Here is a 22,825-nt window from a genome sequence, read left to right on the forward strand (position 1 = left end):
TAGATGCCGTGTGTAAATTGAAAAGATAATACATTTGCAACATAGGTAGTCCAAATGTTTGGAAATGCATGTGTGTATAATAGGAAGATGAATCCACGAGGATATCCATCCAGGACTTATGATCCAGGACCACAGCCACGACTCAAGATCCAGGGCTCGCGATCCAGGAAACAGGACCGCAGGATCTTCCATGACTCCGGATCCCGGCGTATATAGACACCAAAAAGAAAGAAATGTGGGGAAGCTGGGTTAATCGGAACATGAGAGTACACAGGTATAGACAGAGAGAAGGAAGAAGTAAGATGTCCCCCGACAAACTAAGCCTATATCAGCAAAACTAGGGGCTGAATCTAATCAGCCCTAACTATAAGCTTTATCAAAAAGGAAGGTCTTAAGCGCACTCTTAAAAACAGATAGGGTGTCTGCCAAACTGGAAGCTGATCCCACAAATGTGGAGCTTGATAAGAAAAGGCTCTGGCTCCCATTGTACTTTTAGAGACTCTAGGAACAACCAACAACCCTGCATTCTTGGAACGCAATGCCCTAGTAGGACAGTAGGGTATAATGAGTTCTTTAATGTAAGATGGCACCTGCCCATTAAGGGCTTTGTAGGCGAGAAGAAGAATTTTAAATTCTATCCTGTGTTCTATAGGGAGCCAGAACAGGAGTAATGTGGTCCTTTTTCCTAACTCTGGTTACTACATGAGCTGCAGCATTTTGAATCAGCTGAAGCGACTTGACTGACTTCTTGGTACACCCTGATAATAAGGAGTTACAATAATCCAGCCTTGAAGTAACAAATGCATGGACTAGTTTCTCTGCATCGTTTTGAGGCAAGATATGCCTGATTTTTGCAATGTTACGTAGATGGAAGTAGACGGTCCTTGAAATGGATTTTATGTGGGCGTTAAAGGATAAATCCTGATCAAATATAACACCAAGATTCCTTACAGTCTCACTGGAGGCCAAATTAATGCCATCCATAGTTTGTATAAAATCAAATCAAGTTTTATTTATATAACACATTTATAAACGATTTTTGGTCGAGCCAAAGTGCTGTACATAAAATAAAAATAGCCTACAGTAGAGACACTTTACAGCAAATACAACAGCACAGATTGTTCAGAATATCAGTATGAGAAAAACGACACCCTCTATCCTTAGACCCTCACATCGTACAAGGAAAAACTTCCAGAGAAAACCCACAGTTTAAGGGGAAAAAATGGGAGAAACCTCAGGGAGAGCAACAGATTGCACACTCCCAGGACGGACAGACGTGCAATAGATGCCGTGTGTAAATCGAAGAGATAATACATTTTACAGCATATAGACCGAATGTTAGGAAATGCATGTGTCTGTAATAAGAAGATGAATTCACGAGGATGTAAGTATATCTTTAGATAATTTTGTAGATTCTTCGGGCCAAGTACAATAACTTCAGTTTTGGTCGTGTTTAACATCAAAACATTTAAGGTCATCCACGTTTTTAAGTCCTTGAGGCAGTCTTGAATTTTATTTAGATGATTAATTTCATCAGGCTTGATTGATAAATATAGTTGAGTATCATCCGCATAACAATGAAAGTTTACAGAATGATTCCTTATAATATTGCCTAACGGAAGCACATATAATGTGAACAAAATAGGTCCGAGCACTGAGCCCTGTGGCACTCCATGGCTAACTTTGGTTTGCGTGGAAGATTCATCGTTGACACGTACAAACTGAGAGCGTTCAGATAGATAGGACCTAAACCAGCCTAAAGCAGTTCCCTTTATGACAACTAAGTGCTCTAATCTTTGCAATAGGATATCATGGTCGATAGTTTCAAATGCAGCAGTGAGATCGAGCAAAACAAGAATAGAGACAAGTGGCAGGGAATGAGTGCAGGCTGCAGGCTTTCATAGTGTGGCTGATGAGCATGTTGCAGGTGTGGTAGATTGGAGATTGCTCCCAGCAGTGTTGAGCAGACCAGCAGGCAGAGAGAGAGACACACAGTAGAAACAAACACATACAAACACTAACAGGGGTTTCAGGGACGGGCAGTGACAGTCGGTCCGTTCTTCTATATGTCTGTCGGTCTCAAATCTAAAGGGTGCAATAACGATTTTTATCCAATATGCATAAACAGCGGACACTGTTTATACGCAGCCCTCACAAACCACACACGGCCAGATAGCGTATCCAACAGTTATAACCTACATACGAGACACAACCTTTATAGTCAGAAAAAAGTGTGATTATTTTCTGATATTTTACACAAATGATATTATGAATACTGTGGGCCTACATACCTTTGTGTGATTATAAGTGTATGTGAGTGAATATTGCCATGCATACATTTGTTTGTATACGTCCTATTCATTGTCTCAATGCGCTCATACATCTTAAGAAAGTTATCACCAAACATTTTAAGAATGTTTTTAGAGAACGTTATCCTACCTTTCAGAAGAACATTTTGCGAACCAAAATAAAACGTCCCGCTGAACACATTCCTAGAACAACGAATGGTAACAAACATTTCTAGCTGGGAACTCACACATGCCACCGCAAACATGCAATATCTGCTTACAGCTTATCATGAATTACGTGCTTGTTTTTTTTTTTCAAAAGGAACATGTGGTGACATCAGATTTTTTTTAAAACATCCTTTTCAAACAAATGCAACAAGTTTGTTTTTTAAAGCGCTCTAGAAATGAATCTGACGTTGACCATGACCTGATGTCCTGAAAACATTTTCAGAATGTTACTTGGAGAATGTTCTTCATTTGTTATCATATCACATTGAGGGAACATTTTATAAAGAACATCTTTAATGTGTTACCCAACAACGTCCAAAACACATCCTTAGAATGTTGCAGCCACCTTTGTTAACGTATCACATTAAAGGAACATTTTATAAAACACTTTGTCATCTCAGGCCTCAATAACATCCTGAAAACATTTTCAGAATGTTGCTTGGAGAATGTTCTTCATTTGTTATCATGTAACATTAAAGGAACATTTTATAAAAACACTTTCTGTCATTTCAGGCCTCAATAACATCCTGAAAACATCCTCTGAATGTTTCAGTTAAAACGTTACGTCTTAGTTAACCTTAAACCTTATAGGAACATTATTTGAAAAAATAAACATCCTAAAAAGGTTCTTTGAACATTAGATGAAAACATTTATTAAAAACTTTATTAGAACAGCTTGTGGCGCCTGCTTCGATGAAAATAACTTTCTAATATCCATAACTTTATAGGCTATTAGCTTAAAACTCGTCAGGCACTAGGAAGGATCACTTCTTCTTCAGGGCAGGGAAGGCTACGCAGTACGCAGGCTAATGTCCCGCAGCGGCTGCCTCTCTGGTGGACTCCGGTACTGCACATTACTCCCGAGACGTTTTCAACAAAAATATTTTTTATTTTTTTTAAAAAGCCCAAGTAGCCACCCCCTAGCGCCGCCACTGCTCTGGATCGGCGTATAAGACAGCGTGTTCCAGTTCCTTCCAATATCCAGCAACTTCACACAGCATTGAAGAGGAGCGGACCAACATTCCACAGGCCACAATCACCAACCTGATCAACTCTATGTGGAGGAGATGTTTTGCACTGTATGTGGCTAATAGTGGTCACACCAGATACTGACTGGTTTCCTGAACCACCCCCCTCTATTGTGACCAGTTTAAGGCACACCTGTGCAATTATCATGGTGTCCAATCAGCATCTTGATATGTCCCACGGATTATCTTTGCTAAGGAATGTGCTCACTAACACAGATTTAGACACATTTGGGAAGAATATATGGTTTAGCAGGTAGGGTGTGCAAGAGATCACATGATCCAGTAGGTCAGCCCATGTGCAGGTCTTGCTAAATGCAGTATCTTCATATCATTAATTATATTATTTTAGGTTTAGATTGGTTCAATAATTTTAAGGCATGCCACCATCTTTCCTGCCGTATGCCTGGCAGAAGTTCTTTGACAATCCGGCTAAAGTGATTACCGATGAGAGAATAACCACATTTGATCACATGAATAACTAACAATGTTAAGTAAATCAGTAAAGTACATGTTCAACAGACTGGTACATGTGTTTACCTACCAGCTACATTTACAAGGATATCTGTGTATGGCTGTTTAGTTCATTCGGATTCTGATCTGGCTCTTTCATGTTGGTTTTACAGGCATTCATTCCCTCCAAACATGATTTATAATGCTGACGAAACAGGTGTCTCTACAATGCAGACACCAAAGCAGGGCGTGGCAGAGAAAGGATTATATATTTGTTTACCTATGCTCAGGTTAAAACTTGAAAAAGTCAATCATGTGTTTAACACAAGTAAACATGGGCTCATCTTACCCCACTCTCCCCTATAGCCGGGCCAGAGAGCTACACATTTCATTAAAACTGCACTCCTCAATTTCTTTATCTAAACAAATGGTGAAATTACTATTACTAATGGAACATGTTGCTCGTAGTGAGAACCCCACAGAGAATAATCACCTTTGCAGCTCTACAGAGATATATTTTGTGTCTCTTTTGGTTAAACTTGGTTTTCAATTATTACAATCATACATCGATAATAGCCTTATTTTACCCACGATCCACGATGATGATGAGACAGCACATCCCGCTCTGACTCCCTGTGGTTTGCACTCACATGTTGCAGTTACAGAGCCTGATATTTTTCACAGGAGTTGGTCGTGACCAAAAACAGAGCTAAAAGGAAAGTGAATGTTGGACTTCTATACATCATGCTGCCAGAATCATAACCCCAAACAAAGTGGTATCAAGTAACTAAGTACTTTGCTTGAGTATTTTTATATTCCCCAACTGTATACTTCTGCTCCACTAAAGTTCTAAGGGAAATATTGTACTTTTTATTCTACTACATTAATTGAAATTTACGTTTTTACACCGTATATTTAATATATAAATAAAGACTACTTCACTCAGTACAACACAAAATATCCAATATGTGTTCTACACTGAACAAAAATATAAACGCAACACTTTTGTTTTTGCTCCCATTTTTCATGAGATGAACTCAAAGATCTAAAACATTTTCTATATACACAAAATAACCATTTATCTCAAATATTGTTCACAAATCTGAAAAAATCTGTGATAGTGAGCATTTCTCCTTTGCCGAGATAATCCATCCCACCTCACAGGTGTGGCATATCAAGATGCTGATTAGACAGCATGATTATTGCAAAGGTGTGCCTTAGGCTGGCCACAATAAAAGGCCACTCTGAAACGTGCATTTTTGCTTTATTGGGGGGGTCTGGGGGGGTCAGAAAACCAGTCAGTGTCTGGTGTGAGGGGTAGGGTTAGGGTTAGGGGTAGGGTTAGGGTTAGGGTAATGTTGTGAATTGAGTGGCCCATGGTGGTGGTGGGGTTATGGTATGGGCAGGCGTATGTTATGGACAACGAACACAGGCCACTCGATTCACAACATTACCCTAACTCTAACCCTAGCCCTACCCCTAACCCTAATCCTACTCCTCACACCAGATACTGACTGGTTTTCGGACCCCCCCCAGACCCCCCCAATAAAGCAAAACTGCACGTTTCAGAGTGGCCTTTTATTGTGGCCAGCCTAAGGCACACCTGTGCAATAATCATGCTGTCTAATCAGCATCTTGATATGCCACACCTGTGAGGTGGGATGGATTATCTCGGCAAAGGAGAAGTGCTCACTATCACAGATTTTTTCAGATTTGTGAACAATATTTGAGATAAATGGTTATTTTGTGTATATAGAAAATGTTTTAGATCTTTGAGTTCATCTCATGAAAAATGGGAGCAAAAACAAAAGTGTTGCGTTTATATTTTTGTTTAGTGTACATTGACAAATAACAACTCTTATATATCATATACTCTATAATATTACAACAGTTTCAAAAGAGCCATTCAGCAAAATGAGGACTTTCATTTTTAATTAAATATTTCAAGACCATCATATTTCTACTTTTACTTAAGTAAAGGATCCAAGTACTTTTTCCACCACTGCCCAAATGACTGTTGCTCTGTGTCTGCTGTTTGCTAAGTTGTGAGCTATAGCATTTTTTTTGTATGTATTTTTACCTTTTTTCTGCCTACAAGAGTTTACAAATGCTTGATTCAGCTTAAAGAGCAGGTGTCTTAAAGGTTTATTCCAGCCTGAAATTCAACATTTTGTCTGAGCATTGTTAAGAAAACTTTTGCTTGAACTTTTCACATCTGGATACACTTTACTGTCTGTGTCCTGTTTACAGTATGAAGCTGTGTGCCTCACAGCACACCATCTCTCCTCATCTGTGTGCTTTGTCTAATCATGCGTTTCTGCCTCACTAACCTCTTGTTCTCCTCTCTGGTGAGACTCCTTACCCTGGGGCTATTTTTCTCCCATCCTCTCTCTAAGAGAATAAGGAATTCCAGTGGCAAAAGCAATCAGTGGGCTCCACTTCTAACCAGTCCCCAGCTGCATTTGCTGTCAAATGAAAAGTGATTTGTTCTCTTTCTTTCTGCACTCTGCGTCTTCTCTTGTACCCATATCCTCTTCCCTTATCTATGGTCTCTCCCCTGCTTCCCACCTCTTACCAGCTTTGTGTTCAACTCAACAGCACCCCTCTCTTCCTCTACAGACTTTTCCGGCCCTCTCCTTCTCCTCACACCACCTCCTCTCTTCTTTCCTGTTTCATGTTGCTTCAGACCCATTTCTCCAAGGCTGGCCTGCCACTGTTAACTTTGGACAACATGCAATCTAACTTTAGAAACTGCTCTGTATGCATTATGGTGTATCCTTTTTCACCTGGGTCTTCAAAGTGGAGGTTCTTTTTCTTATTATTTCTTGAGTATGCAGAATAAAAAACGAAGGATAAAAAGCACAACTACTGAAAGTAATACATTATATTTTCAGGAAACACAGGGCTTCAAAGCATAACACATGTTGCTCCTCCATTATTTAAGCATAAACAGTTATTAGCAATATCAAGGAAAACGTTCTCTAACACAACAGAAAGGAGTGTACAAAAATGCATTTTAGTGCACATAATACAAATTATAATCCAATATAAATTGTAAGCCATCATTGACATTTTTCCAAAAACCAACATGGTCTGTTTGCAATCACTTGATATACTAAAGCAGCTGCTGCACATGGTTTAATATAGTGATTATACATCATTAAAGGAATAGTACATTAAAGGTGGGGTAGGTAAGTTTGAGAAACCGGCTCGAGATACACTTTTTCTTATATTCCATGGAATGATCTTAACATCCCGATAGCAATGAATATCTGAAGTGCTTTGACAAAAAATACATACAAAATATCATCTGTGGAAGCCGTAGTTCTGTAAAAAGCACGACCAATCATCTGAGCCGGCCCGGCTAAAGTAACTGGATGGCCTACCTGCCTGTCAGCCTTCCATCTGTGCACAAACTTATCTCGTGCCCTCATTGGTCATGTGCACGTTCGTGTGTGTTGGAGGAGGGGCTCTGTAAGGAAGTGGCAGATTTTTCCCGGTCGTGTATTTTCAAATCTAGCGCACTCGAGCTGGTTTCTTCAAAATTACCTACCCCACCTTTAACATTAGAGGATTGAAGGATGGATCTTCTCAAATGTTTCACTAAAAGCAGCTATACTTTATATTGTAATAACAACATTTGATCACTAGGATCTGCAGAGCAAGTGTGTTTCAGGTCATTGTAGCTGACCTCACATTACTGTAGCTGTTCCGGTTATCTCTCATAACAGCCTTTTTTGCTACAGCAGATAACATATTCATATTTTTTCAAACCTCTAAAACCTTCCTTACTTCTACCTACTAAGCAGAAACACTGCCTGGTGAATGAAGTTGAGCTATTCCTGCTTAAATAAACCAACATTTCCATCAGGAGTTTAAAGATAACCAAAAGGACAGTGAATATTGGACTAACATTCATCAGGTGGATGCAAAATCCAGTCCAGGTGAAGATTACTGGAGTCGCTAACTGCTCGATATGTGAAAAAGTAAGTATATGCGAACACATTCTCCTTATGGTAATCAAATGTGAATATTGTGTGGACAGCGTGTTATCTCTGCCCCTCCAAAAGATCCGCTAGTGACATCAATATGTAACACTAACGCTTCTATTGGCTATAGCGCTCCAACACATAAGTGATATAGGCTAACGGGAGGGACAGATCTAAGCTTTTCACCAATCACAACTGAGCCGGCCAGCTAACCAATCAGAGCAGACTGGGCTCTGGTTTCAGACAGAGGGTGAAAAGAGGTGCTGCAGCAGAATGAGAAAAATTAAGAGTTTTGTATTAGGTTAGTTGAAAGCAATAATATTTCAACTTAATATTATTGCTTTCAACTAACTTAATACAGTTATGTGAAGTCTGTTGACATAATACTTTGAATTAAAGTCAACGTTTCAGTTTTTTCAGTGTGGGTGTGCAGTGTAAATATCATCTCTTTAAATCTCGTTGTTTTTCCCTTATATCTGCTGCTTGATTTCCTCTTTATGTGTGTGCACCCTTCATACTGTACATATGGCTTCAGTGAGTTGAATGGTCTTTGCTCTTGCAGCTGCAGTCTGAGACCAGGCCAAATGGGATTTTTAGCATGCAAGACCCACTTTCATGTGACCTCCTGAGAACAGTGGACGACACATCAAAGACGACACAACGCAGGGATTAAAACAGAAACAAGGGGGATAGTTTATTTGAAATGTACAAAAGCTATATACACACACACTCACACAAACAAAACCACACACACTGAGCATAGTAAAAGTGAATGGTAGCATACACACAAACATTTGAAAGGCTACTTAGAAATGCTGCAACATAATAAAACAGGATTTTATTTTTAAAGTCAGTGTCCCTCCCTGTGCTCTCAGCAGTTCGTCCAGAGCCCGGGGGGAGTACGTGGTGCAGCGAGGGGGGGGGGTATGAATGTGTTAATTTGGATTGGATCTCTACTGAGAACACACAGAGGTACTTGTATATTCTTTTAGAGAATGCTCCTCGTCGACACATGGGTTCATGTGCCCTGAACGACTAACACAGAGGCATATCCTTGTCCTTTTCAATCATCTACCCTTGTGAGATGGAGAGTTTCTGTCTCTGATCCATCGGGCAAAGAAGGAAATCAGATTTTACAGTGCCATCCCCAAGAGCTCAGACCATGATCAAAAAGCACCTAATATCTATGGATCATGACGTCGTACAACCACGTTTAAAATAGGGCTGTCAAATGCTTCATTTTGTGAACCGCAGTTAGTCACACATTTCAAATTGAAATTCATACTGAATTTAATGAAATGTCATAAAATATGTTTAATTTGAGCAGAATTGATTGGAACCACAAATATCCTTTATTTCAAAGATCTTGGTGTATTTGCAATACAAGCAATACAGGTTCCTCTAATAGCACTTCTATTTCTTAAGCTGCAGTGTTGAAATAAGTGCATACATCAATTGCAATAACATTTAATGTATTTTTCATAATGGGCGTGTATGCATCAATTTCTACATGCATGGTTTGTTTATTGTCTCTGTCTTATTTATTCAAGCACCTGCACGTTTTCCTGTTTAAAAATGACATCCATGTCAGCCTGAGCCATGTCATATATCTTTTTTAGATGTGGTACCAAAAAGGTTATTTTCAATTAATTGTTCTACATTAATATATTTAATGTGTGTTCCAAGATACCACTGCAAGTCTCAACACTTATTTTACACATTGTTCTGTACACATACAATTTTAGCTCAGCTTTGTAACAATATTGTTTACATTCCACATGATTATTTCATAAACATCTTATTCATTATACCTTGTGAATGAATAGTAGGTGTCCACATGTTACTGTAACTTTGACAGCCCTAGTTTAAACATCAAGAGTCTATAGCATAACTTAAAGCAAGTACCATACAGTATAATCAATACACATAAAAGTCTTCATGAGAAAATACTATCTGTTATCTACATATCATGTTCATTTCCTGTGTTCACGTCGTACTCAGATGCTCATAGTTGATGTCCTCAGCGTGGTACTACATGTGTGTGTACTGCTTTCAGTGCACCACTTAGTAAAGGGCTATTACACCAGCAAATACTGAATGGCAATTGTTACCCTGGACTATCATATATCTGTCGGTAAAACATATGGCTTTTTATCAAACAATGACAACATTTTCCTTAACCCTAGCTATACTTACTAATACGTTTTTTATAATGTAACATTATAATATGAAGCAAATATTACAAGAGATAAGAATATAACTATGGACAGATAAGGAAACAAATGTATGAAATAGCCAGTTTGCATTGTTCAATCAGTGCTTTGTGTAGGCAAATATTCCTGATGTAGACATGGTTAAGACTGGAGGGATGATGAGGTGTTTGATTGCTCTCAGCTCATCATGTTAAGGAATTTGCTTTCTTCAGCCAGGGCTGTGAGCATAGAGTTCATGTCACCGATGGCCATGTTGCCGATCCCTGCCGGTACAGATGGCAAGGTGACGGAGTTGCGCGGGGTGGTGAGGCGGGAGGAGCTCTGGGAGAGGCTCTGCAGGAGGCCAGGACTCAGCGTGCCTGACATTAGGCTGGAGTGGTCCCCATCATCCAGCATGGTGTCAAAGTCGATTTGGGCATGCTCCGTGCCACCTGATCCACCCGTAGAAGAATCCACTGTACTGCTGGAGACGTGATTGACTCCTGGTGAGGCCATGTTGGCTGCAGCAATGGTGTTGCTGGCAGGAGCCTGGCCGGCACCGGGGGACATGGGGGCATCAAAGCTGACAGAATTTGGCTCAAACATATGACTCTGATCTGTGTAAACCATAGCAGAGTTCTGATTTTCAGAGCTTCTGTTGTGGCTTGCTGAGCCACTGGGCCTCTTTGGGCTTGCCTCTGAGGTGCCAGTACCATGACTGGGGCTAAAATCAGATGATTTGGGTATTCGGCTCGATTGCATCATGCTAGTCACTGTTTGTAGTCTGGCACTAGTCTTCGGCTCCATGGGAGGCCTGGGTTGTAACATTCCTCTTCCTGCATTATGGACATGCTGCTGCTGCTGGAAGTGAACGCTGTAATTTTGCTGCTGATCCATTTGGTTCACATGAGGATAGCCATCAGCCTGAGTCCTTGCTCTGTAACTTTGCAGTTCTGGATCTCCCATAGTGCTCCGGGTAGGTCTCACGCTGGTACTCCCAGATATAGCATTTGGGATTGCTTCTTGGCCAAATCCTTGCTGAGGACTCATTTGATCAATAAAGTTCACACTGCACTGCCTCTGCTGCTGATGCTGCTGGTGGGAGGCGTTCATCAGCCTCTGGCTGTTGTGGTTAGCATACCCCTGCATAGACATGTTCTGACTCATAGGCACTACCTGCTGGTTGCTGCCAAGGCCCTGACCTTGTCCCTGCAAGGAACCAACGTTGTGTGTCTGCTGAACAACAGCTAGGTTCCCCCGGAGAGGATGCTGCTGTGGTTTGGAGAGCTTGGTTGTGGTGTCGACAGTCCCTGAGCTCACCTCGTTCCACTGCACTGGCATGCTATTCTTATTCATATTGTCCAATGGTGCTGGGAAGGGCTGATGTGGGCCAACAGAACCCATTTGATGACCTGATTGATGATTCATCGTGCCATCAACCATAGCCATTCTCCTCTGTGCGTAAAATGACGCTGGTGGGCCCATGCTAGTCTGGTAGCCATGAGTCTGATTGTTGGAATGGTAGTCCCCTTGCCCAGAGTTGTTACTTGTGGGGCCAGGATTTTGGGTCCTAAGGTACTGCACCACATCATCCGGAAGAACCATGTCCTCCTCTCCACTCTGCTCCGGCCCAATCATCATCCCATCTACTGCCATGTTCTCCATGGCTACATTCTCACAAATGCTAGGTGGTCTGGGGGCAAATGGGTAGCGTTGCAGGCTGCCATCCGAGCGAGTATAGCCCTGCATCGCCAGTGCTTGGTGGCGCTCAGAGGATGGACAATTCATGGGGTTCATGCTGTTCATGCTGTTATAGCGCTGAACCCTGGGAAAGGAGAGAGGGTCCAATGTGGAACGACGCACCGGATCGCTGGCACGACGTGGAAGGTGGGGGGGTACTTCATGGGGCATCATACTCCGCGTGCCATATCCAATATCACTGCATCGCCGAGGCACAGTTCCAGAGGGGGGCTGATGGAGTTGGTGCGACAAGCCTTCCTGGGAGTCACTATAGAGAGCCATGCGGGTCCTCAGGCTCATCCGATCCATGTTAGGCAAAGGAGTGGGTGGAGCTCCACCAGTGGCAGCAGCATACTTTGCCTTAAGTCGATAATGCTGAGCTGGTGTCAGACTGAGGAGGCTTGGGAGACCTCCTCCACCGACACCTCCACACTGGCTAGCCTCGCTGGAGCGGCGAGACAAATCAGTGGAGATCGGGTCATAGGAATCAGCCGAACTGATGTTGTTATGGCGGTTACCACCAAACTGGGACGCCTCACTGGAGCGGCGGCTGGAATAGCAGGGTGAAATGCCGGAGGAGCGCCGACTCATGGTGTAAGCTGAGCTCATGGTGCTGGTGGTGCTGTCACGCCGCTCATTGAGCTGGTTCAGCAGCGTTACTTCACAAGAAGACAGGTCCCCCATGCGTTGTCCGGGGTACTGACCGCCTAGGTTAGTGATCAAGTTGGAGTTCTCCAGCAGGGAACCTGGCAGAAACAAAGGACATTATTACATAATGACACTAACTAATGTAGAGTTGTTCAAATGTATAATAATAACAGTAATAATAATAATAATAATAATAATAATAAAGATGTATTTGTATTGCACCTTACATACACCAGGTGCAGCTCAAAGTGACATCACAAATACAATTTAAATACATATACTTTAGGTCAAAACATGTAAAACCTTTTTGCACAGATGCAGCATAACAACATAATGAAACAGTTCAAGGGACACAGAGAGGCAAAAGCTGTGATAATAAAAACATCATAAAATACAAATAATGATCCCTCTCTGTAAAATAAAGGAAGACATAAGACAAGTTGAATAAATATAATAAAACATTAAAACCTATAAAACAAATAAAAGGATAATACAATTATAATACAAAAATAATAAAAGCAAACTGTTACAAACTGTAAAATAAATAAATATAAATAAAAAACCTATACAACCTATAGAATAAATAAATAAATAAAACAATATACATAAATAATAAGAAAGATTAAACAAGCTTGTCTATTGAATTCTAGGACATAATGCAAATCAAGCTTTGTGTCCCCTTGGTAATAAGAAAAGATTTCCTCAACATTCCACACGTACCGACTGCAGGTATTGGGGGCAGCTTCGTGCTGTTGCGTTGGCCCTGCAGTGGCTGTGGTGCAGAGTTTCCCCAGGGGCAGGAGTCCCTCACTGTGGTCAGCCTTTCCTGCTTGATGTTTTCCAGTTTGATCGTGACCCCACCACCATGACCCACACTTTTCCTCATCTGAAGCCCCACCCCAGCCAGATGTCCCCCGATGGGAACAGTAGAGTCCACCATGGGGCCATCGTCCTGTGTGAGGTCCCCGAAGCTGCCGCCGCTGTGCAGGGCCATCTCTACTCCACTGTCGTTGTTGTTGGCGCTGCTGAGAGGCGACGGCTCACTGCTGCATGACGAGTGGCCCCCAGGACTGGACTGATACATCTGGTGGAGGACAGCAGGGAGGGAAGTGTGTGAGTGGGAGGAATCAAATAAGCTTTATTAACCCTACTGTCGTGTTTGGGTCTAATTTGACCAATTCACTACTTTCATAATTTATAAATATTGTGTTTTACTTTTGATTGCCTCAAGGCCTTATGATATCTTCCAAGGTAGGCATTTGAACATATAACATTGCTGATCACCACTTCCATTGAATTCTGAGTGGATAGAACACACCCACAATCGACAAAATGTTAGTTTTGGAATACATTTCCTTAGTTGGTTCTTTGTATATTTATTGCAGTTATTCATGTAAACCAGTATTCCAGTAGTAGTCATTGTTTACAGCTTAAAAGGAAGTTAAAAAAATGTGGTGATGATTAACGGTTTTGGGGTTAATGTAAGAGCAGTTAAAAAGACAGGTAACATTTGTCCGGAAATATTAAAGTAAGGGGAGAGTAACAAACACGACAGGAGGGTTTAGAAACGATAGTGGTACAATTCGAATTTTTACACCGATGAATAACAAAAAATGATGGAAAAGATAGTCAAAGCTTTTGTCTCATGCCAAGTTCAGAGAAATCCATTATGTATTCTTCCATTTTAAATAATCAGCGCATTTAGTAAATTCTGATTGTGATTGTGTTTTCTAATAATTAATGTAGGTCTAGAGTTTCATAATATCATTAATAATAGATCAATTTGATTTATTTACAACCAGAAAACAAGTTGATAATAGATGAGTTCTGTGAGCAACAATACAGCGGCCACTGTAATTCAAACTGATCGGAAATGAATAAAGTCTTGGTCACAGCTTGATCATGGCACTATTTATATTCCCAGCCACTGAATATGAATGTTACAGTGGCTTTATATTTGTCCCACAGCAGAGTCTACTGCCAGGGATCTTTGTGGAAAAATAATCTAGTTTAATCGTCTCCATACATTCATTTATGTTTGAGATTATAAAAATGGGTATTCATGCAAAAATAACCGTGACCATCATGCAAGAATGCAACCATGTGGCATGAACATGAGGACACATTCACACACCTCCCCATGCTGAGTGGTGACGGGACAGTTTTAGTGCTCACCTCAGTGAAGTCTGTCCATTAGAAAGGTTAACTTGAGAAAAGCAAGTTCAAGCAACAACCAGAGAGGTGAGTTAGGTAGGATGCAGGAAGTACCGGAAGAACACATCTAACTTCAGAGCCATGTTAGTAAAGTGAAAACAGTGGATAAACAAGTGTTTTTGTTGTTTCCTAAACAGACAGAGGCATGCTATAATATCATAATCAAGTGACATTAAGAATGAGTTTAAATCTGCTAAAATAGCTTCAGGATGCAGTCAAGTTTAAATCAAAAGACAATTTCCTGCAAATATTTTAAAAGGAAGATAGTGAGGGATAACTTTCTAATTTCATGTAGGGAGGACCCACCATAGAATTCTCAGTCTTGATGGATTTGACTTGTAGGCAGTCATCCACCCCTCTAGAGGTGCTGTTGGCCTCCATCTTGCCGTCCAGGCCTCTTCCACCGAGCTTGGAATTAGCCTCATTCTCCCCATTGCCTTTGGGGGGCTGCTGTCTGGGGGGGATGTCGCTTCGCTGTTTCTTGGTGACGTGGGCCTCCGGTCCATGGACTGTCTTAACATGCTTCCTGAGAGAGCTGGGGTCTGTGTAACGCTTGGTACAGCCCGGGATCTTACACACATACGGTTTCTGCCAAGAAAGATTTAAAGGGCAAATTAAATTGAGGTACATTTTTGGGCCAACCCTGTCTCCTACAAAATCACATTTCATAGAATAAAATTGCTTTGTCAATGATGTTATAAGGGAAAAATAATGACACAGATTACATTGGAACTTTTTTCTCACAGGACAGGAACAGTTATCTTTCTTTTTTATTTATTTTTATTTATTTTTTAAATTTATTTATAGAAGGACCATGCATACAAAAACATTAATCTCAGCAAAGAGAAGAGATGCAATATGCCAGATTATAGCTAATAGCTCATTTCCATCTGTGGTCCTCAGACAGGTTCATAACAATCAATAAACAAACAATTTTAAAACCTGATTTAAGTACAGCTCAATAAATTAATACATAGTACACTTGAAATACACTTACATGATCTCGGTCACTCAAATAATTACAAAGCCTGATTTGAATTCAGGTTACGAACATAACACTTAGTACACTTCAAATACACTTAAATTAAATATCTACGATATAGTATGACAATACAGTTAAAAAAAAACTCAGATTACAGTGTAATTAATGTTGGCATGACTGGTTGCTTAATATCATTTTTTTTGCACCATAGGAAAACGAGTTAAAATCAGTTCAGGTTTTAAGTTCAACTGGAAGAGTATTCCAGTGCTTGATGGCCGTAAACCAAAATGCTGATGGTCCAAAGGCAGTGCGCCTCAGAGGGATGGTTAGATCTGCATTTGATGCAGATCTGGAGTTTCTGCAACTCTGCTCACGGCGAAACTGAAAAAAGCCCCTCAACGGTGGTGTTGTAGAATTGTGAATGATTCTGAATACCAATCGAACTCGGGAAAGTAGAACAAGACTATCAAAACTGAACAGTTTGTATTTGGACAGTATATTGCAATGATGGTGTTTTAATGACTTTCTATCCATAACTTTGAAGGCTTGTTTATAAAGAACCTCAAGTGGTCTCATAGCAGTCTTAGTTGCTTGGGACCAGCAGGTTATACAGTAGTGAAAATGTGATAGTATCATGGCATGCAAAAAGGTTTTCGATGCTTCTATGGTTAATGAGTTCCTAATATGTTTACATTTGAAAATGTTATATTTCAGCTTTCTAGTCATGCTTCTAATATGGCTTTCAAAAGTCAAATTGGCATCCAAGATCACTCCCAAGTATTTGACCTCATTGACGTTTTCAATTATTTTACCATTCACACGAAGCTGTGGATGCGTGGTTGTTTTTTTCTTATTCGTGAAATACATTGTCACTGTTTTGTTAGTGTTTAAAGTAAGACACGAGTCATTTAACCATTGAGCAACTTTGTGCAGCGTCAACGAGAGCTTAGAGGCAACCTGTTCAGTAGCTTTCCCATGAGTGTAAACCACCGTGTCGTCAGCATACATCTGGACGTCTCATGAGTGCGTCAAACAAATGTAATCCTGGAAAGAACTAGTATCCCTCAAAAGGTAATAGACAATGCAGTTGAGTCGGATGGTAACGTTATTCATTTTAGGCGACCAGTAAGAGCTTAATAGCTGCTCTCTGTGTCAGCTATCCTGTGTTCTCCTTTGAGGAAACATCAGTAGGAGTGTCTGTATTTGATTTGTTTTGGTTTCATGATAACGTCCCCTAGTTTTGCACAATTTTCCCTACACTAAAGACAAAGCTGAAGGTGGCTCAAATACATGAAGCTCCACTGAGTGAGTCAGTTGTGTGTGAATGGACATACCTCATTAGAGTGTGTGCGGTTCTGGTGCTTGGCCCGGTCTGAGGCGTTGGAGAAGGCCTTGTTGCAGCCTTCATGTTCACACACATATGGCTTCTCCCCGGTGTGGGACCTGAGGTGGGTCTTGAGGTTCTCCAGACGAGAGTAAGCTTTCGGACAGCCCTCAAACTGCAGAAAGACAGAGACAAACAGACAGTGAGACTGGATGCCTGTGTTGGTTTGTCTGCAGCTGGTTAAAGAAAAGTGCTGGGAGAAAACTGTCAGTCAGTTTTCAAATGTAATCTACTCTTGGACTCGTGTCCATCTACTGTGGCATGCCGCACAAACACAAAGCAGTGTTACACTTTGGTAAAAAGCGCTATTATGCGAAATATCTTAACTGTGTGAGGTGTGGTAGAGCTCTTTGTACTTTGTTGAGACAAAGAGAGGCCTGTGTTTATCCTTTGTGTTCACTTGTACTGTACAAGCTATAATTTGGTATTCTTTCTGAGTAGTCATTGTGAACGTAGTTGTCTCTGAGATGTAAAGAGAATTCAATTAAACAAGCTCAGAAATTGGATATAAGAGTCAGAAGATTCTCCCTTAAAAGAGGAGACTAAAGGGGAGTTTGAGTCTAATAAGAAGATGCACATGGGATTCGTGCAGAGAATATACAGCCTGGGCTTAATAAGGATCCATGGCCCCCTGCTTGTCTGCAGATTTTAATTACATGCCTGTACTGTCAATCAGCTTTCTTCACTCTCTCCTTAACAAGTCATCTGTTTTAATGCATTCACAAGAGCAAGCTTTGAAGCCCGGCAAACAGGCCCACAATCTGATCTTCACACAGCAAATGAAGCCTTCAATAAAACCTCTCATGATTAATCAACATGGAAAATATCACTGGTGCTCAGCACAAAGAAAATCACATGGAATGTTTTTGGCTGGACTGCAAAGGGGCCAGCCCTATTAACATGAAGTCACTGAGCGAGGAACTGAGTGAGTGATCTAGTTACACCATTGGTCGGTCTAGTTTGAGTTTCCTAATCTCAACAAATATTCTTTGTGCTCAGCATCAGTGATATTGAGTATCCATCGGAAGGCTCCACCCAGAAAGACACATGAGACATAGACATAGACATACTTTATTGTCATTTCAACAAGACACAGAGTGTACTATTTATAATAAATAATAAATATAAATATATATAAAGATATATATAAATATAGGGAGATGATATCGCAATTGTGTGTGGGAGAGATTTTAGCCTTTGCAGACCATTTACATCACACAAACCAATATAACTCACTACAGGAAAGGGAAAAACCCAGAAAGCATAATAGGGCCTGTTTAAGGTATATGGGGCATTTTATACAAGCTTTAGTATTTATTTTCATATAAATATATATTCATAACATTTAAAAACGTACATTAATACTAATTTTTAAAAGGTCAATTGTGACTGAGTGTCACTGCCTAAAAACATGGACATTCAGGTTATGAGGTTCAAACACAATATGCATTTAGTTTCAATGGGAGAAATATAGGATCCATTACTTTTATCTCAATGTCAGATTATTTTAGCTTTTGCTGCTTTGATTTTGAAGGTACTTTTGTAAAAAACAGGTAGTCTAACAGTCCCCTGGTTCTTACTGTGCATCTATGCGGCTTCTCCCCCGTGTGACGCCTCATGTGGACCACCAGCATGTACTGAGCCTTGAAAGGCTTCTGCTCCCGCGAACACTCGTCCCAGCGACACACAAACTCCTTCTTCTCACCGTGGATGTGGTCGTTGTTGATATGCTGAGGAGACAATATCATAAGAGTAAATCATCACAACAGAGCATAACATATGTTTGTGATAGAGACGCTGTGAAAAACGTCAAAGCAAGATACCAAGTGTGTGAGCATGTGTGTAACTAAAAATGAGTCAGCATTCTCTTGTCTTTTTCCCTCCCTCTTTCATGTGTCCATGGGTTTGTCCACACACACAGTTTGAGTGATGATGCCATCCATTATGGCTGACAGTTATTATGCATCTGTCAACAGGAAACAAAAACTATAAAAGCTTGTTTTGTTTTTTCAGGCTCTGAGTGTTGGTTTCTCAAGGAAGAGGAACTTCCTCAGGAAAAGGATTTGTTTTAACCTACGTTATCTTCCACTTGGAACTTTTGCTGCATCATTCCTTCAGTAAGAGACACACAATGTTTCCTGCTTGCTTTTTAAAAAATTAAATTCTCTCAAAACCTAAAAAAACCCAATAATGAAATCTCAGATAATTCTGTTTTAAATGGTCCATCTACACATCAAACACAATATGCATGTTTAGTGTAATTCAAGCATGTTTTCCACTGCCTAGAAATATATCACGTATAGGATTTAGTTTGTAAAATAAATAATTTCCACTGATGGGGAAAGAGGAAGCCACTACTATAGATATGCTGGAGTACCTTGCCGGTTATCTTAACATGTTTCATCAGACTTAAAGACTTACATTGCTGACACACAAACTTAGACTAAGAACTTCTCATCCTGTGCACCACACACAAATATCCACACCTCCAGAGGAACCACTGCATTTCCTGAGGACATCCAGGCCCTCAAATGCACCACTTTTGTGGCCACTCTCCACCAGTAGGAACGCTCAGTGGTTGATTCTGCTGAGATCTATTCTGGGTGAGGAGGAGGAACGGAAACGAGTGGAGGCCTCTGTTTTAGGGTTTCACACGGCTGTGAACCAATAATATTTTGGTGACTCTTGAAACAGGAATACTTTGGTTAAGGCAGAAGCCAGAAGAGGTGTGTTTTTGTTCTGATATTAACCTTGTGTGAAACCCTTGGTGTGCTGGGGGAGATGCTGTCTGGAATTTTTGCAAAAAAAGAAAGCCGAGGCCTTTTGAAAAACCCAATGGTCCTGTGAGGATTAAAGAATGTGTTGGCCTCAAATTGACCATCCACACCCAAGCTCAAACCACAGATCGTCTGCTAGACTTCTTAATTATCCCGGTGAGCTCTCACAGGGTTTGTGGCTCGGCAGCTGGTTTGAGTGCAAAGGTTCTTGAAGGTAATCGCGGCCCTGACTTTAGCCAACACTTCCTATAATCTGTGGGTCTGTGGACCTGACACATGCCCCTTCTACCACTACTCTGCATGACTGACAGCCGGTCAGAAAGGGGAGAAGCAAGGAGAGAAGTTGGCCTGGAAAAGAGGGCGGCATGAGGGTCTCTAACTCCAGAGCTTCTGGCATGACGATGGATTTATGGCTGGCCCTCTGGGCGTTAGGGGCGGGGGGTATTGTTGGGAGTGAGAGGGTAAGGGTTAGGGGTCATGGGGCTGAAGGGTTGGGGGTGGGACGGGGGGCACAGCTGCAGGGCATGGGCTTGAATTTGGCGAGAGCCGGCAGGCTCATTAACGCTGCGCGTGTCAACCCAACAGGAAAGGATGGACAGCTTTCTGCAGGGATTTAATGAGAAGCAGAAGAGTGTTTGCACTTTTCACTTTCTACACAACAAAATGCAATGTTTCTGATGGCACAGTTTGAGATTTTCACTATGTTAATGACATTGTCCAGAATTGCTTGGAGAGACATGCCTGTAACAAACTTGACATTGGAGGGTGTGTTTTAACAGAGGAATTTCCAGTTGTAAAGCCTACATGCTGCAGCAACGTATGGCCTTTCACAGCTGAAAGTGGGAACCAAGCTTTGTGTTTTTGTTACCTTGTATACATTTGATCTAACCAGTCACAATTGCAATAAGCACATACATTAAAGAAATAAACATTTCTCAGCAATCGATTGATCTGTAGACCGGCTCTCCTGTCCTTATAGCCAACATAGAGGGCGGAACCTTTTCTTGAGAGACAAACTGACACCTACACTTTGACCACCACTTGACACTTTACTGCTTTTTTCTTCTCTGCTACAATTAGCAGCACCTGCCTTCTCTAAGCAGATAAACTGTCACTCTCTCTTTCTCTTCTGTGTTCTTCTACACACTTGTTTTGCACTAAGCTGTTTCACTAAGGAGTCCTATAACATGACCATAGCCTGCCAGAACTTCCTGTAATAGGCGTAAAGGTCGAAGCCTACATGAACCACATCTGTCAGTCAGACCAAGGTCCGGCTGTTTTGTCCCGACAGTGTTCTGAGAGAGGATTCACACCTGTAGGTTTCTTTCGGATCAAGCTGTAGAGTTCAAACTAAACGAAAGTATGTGTGAAAGGGTTAGAGATGCCATCACTCACATGAACGAGTTGGTCCTGGGTGTCGTATTCCTTGGAGCAGCCCTCCCAGTGGCAGTTGGTCTCATATATGGCCTCAGGCTCCTGCTTGCACTCGTCTTTGTCCAGATCCTCACTCAGGTCCAAGATCCCCCCACAATGATCCTGGAGAAAGGGACAGCACTTTGTCAGGGGGGCTAACAAACAGTACATATCTAGGTATCCATTAAGACATCTACAAAATAAAAACATGCCAACACTGACTACATCTTTTACCAGAATCAGTGGTCAATATGTTACAGAAGCATTCTCTACTATTTAGCATGTCTCTTATCTTATCAGTTTTTTAAATCCGAATGAGCTTGTCATTGATTAGAGCTACATTTAATCAATTAGATACACATTTGCAACTGCAGTTTCAGAGGGGATATTTTCACTGTACAGTAGGTATCTGAAGCTGTTATAGAGATAACTGAAAATCTATGCAGTAGAAAGCAAAGAAATCATGGTCTGGAGTGTGTTATGTTACATTTTACTTTTGTTATGTTAGGATTTCAGTCCACTATTGTTGGATTTTCTTACATGAGATGATGGTGAGATGGGCAGTGGACCCTCTGCTTCCGTCTTAACCTTTGACCTCTTGGTGGTCAATGGGTTGACTGTGCTACTCACTGCTGGGTCTCCACTGGCGTTCTGAAGAACAGAAAATAATGGAGACAGGGTTTTTAATACAGCGGTAATGATTTTCTGCACTTAAAGAAGATGAAATGTTGACCATAAATAAATGTATTATGTCAACAGATTCCACACAACAGTATAAGGGTGGTTGAAAGCAATACTATTAAAGGTGGGGTAGGTCATTTTGGTGAAATCAGCTCGAGTGCGCTAGAATTTGAAAATACACAGCCGGAACAAATCTGCCACTTCCTCACAGAGCCCCTCCTCCAACACACACGAACGCGCACATGACCAATGAGGGCACGAGATAAGTTTGTGCACAGATGGAAGGCTGACAGGCAGGTAGGCCATCCAGTTATTTTAGCCCGGCTAAAATGATTGGTCGTGCTTTTTACAGTACCACGGCTTCCACAGATGACATTTTTTATGGATTTATTGTCAAAGCACTTAAGATATTCATTGCTATCGGGACGTTAAGAGCATTCCATGGAATATAACAAAAAGTGTATCTCGAGCCGGTTTCTCAAACTTACCTACCCCACCTTTGAGTTCAAAAACAAATATATAAGGTTCAACTTAATATTATTGATTTCAACAAACCTAAAACAGTTATGTGACATTTGTTGACATTTCAGTTTTTTCAGTGTGAATGGAATTTTTTGAAGCAGCCATGCTACTTTTGTAAATAAAGCATATAAACTGTAAGAAACTAAAAATCTAACCTTCTTATAATCTTCAGACACAACATCCCAGTCATTCATCATCTATTAGTGAATCATACAGTACATAGCAGCAAAGCCTTATATCCATCCATTAGCCCTCCCACTCATTCTGCTATTAATTCAACCATCCATTC

The 22,825-nt window shown here is 41.0% G+C and overlaps 1 protein-coding gene across 1 annotated transcript in view; it reads right to left on the reverse strand.

Moving 5' to 3' along the window:
* Positions 1–8,652: 8,652 nt before the first annotated feature.
* Positions 8,653–22,825, reverse strand: part of LOC117547585 (zinc finger protein GLI2-like) — a 97,651-nt gene continuing 83,478 nt past the window's right edge. The window contains 7 exon segments of the mRNA XM_034218403.1: positions 8,653–12,661; positions 13,284–13,647; positions 15,084–15,365; positions 17,094–17,258; positions 18,724–18,873; positions 21,316–21,456; positions 21,874–21,984. Of these exon segments, the coding sequence (XP_034074294.1) occupies positions 10,374–12,661; positions 13,284–13,647; positions 15,084–15,365; positions 17,094–17,258; positions 18,724–18,873; positions 21,316–21,456; positions 21,874–21,984 (3,501 nt within the window). The 3' untranslated portion in view covers positions 8,653–10,373.

The sequence above is a fragment of the Gymnodraco acuticeps genome, unplaced genomic scaffold, assembly GCF_902827175.1.
Source record: "Gymnodraco acuticeps unplaced genomic scaffold, fGymAcu1.1, whole genome shotgun sequence".
Taxonomy (NCBI): Eukaryota; Metazoa; Chordata; class Actinopteri; order Perciformes; family Bathydraconidae; genus Gymnodraco; species Gymnodraco acuticeps.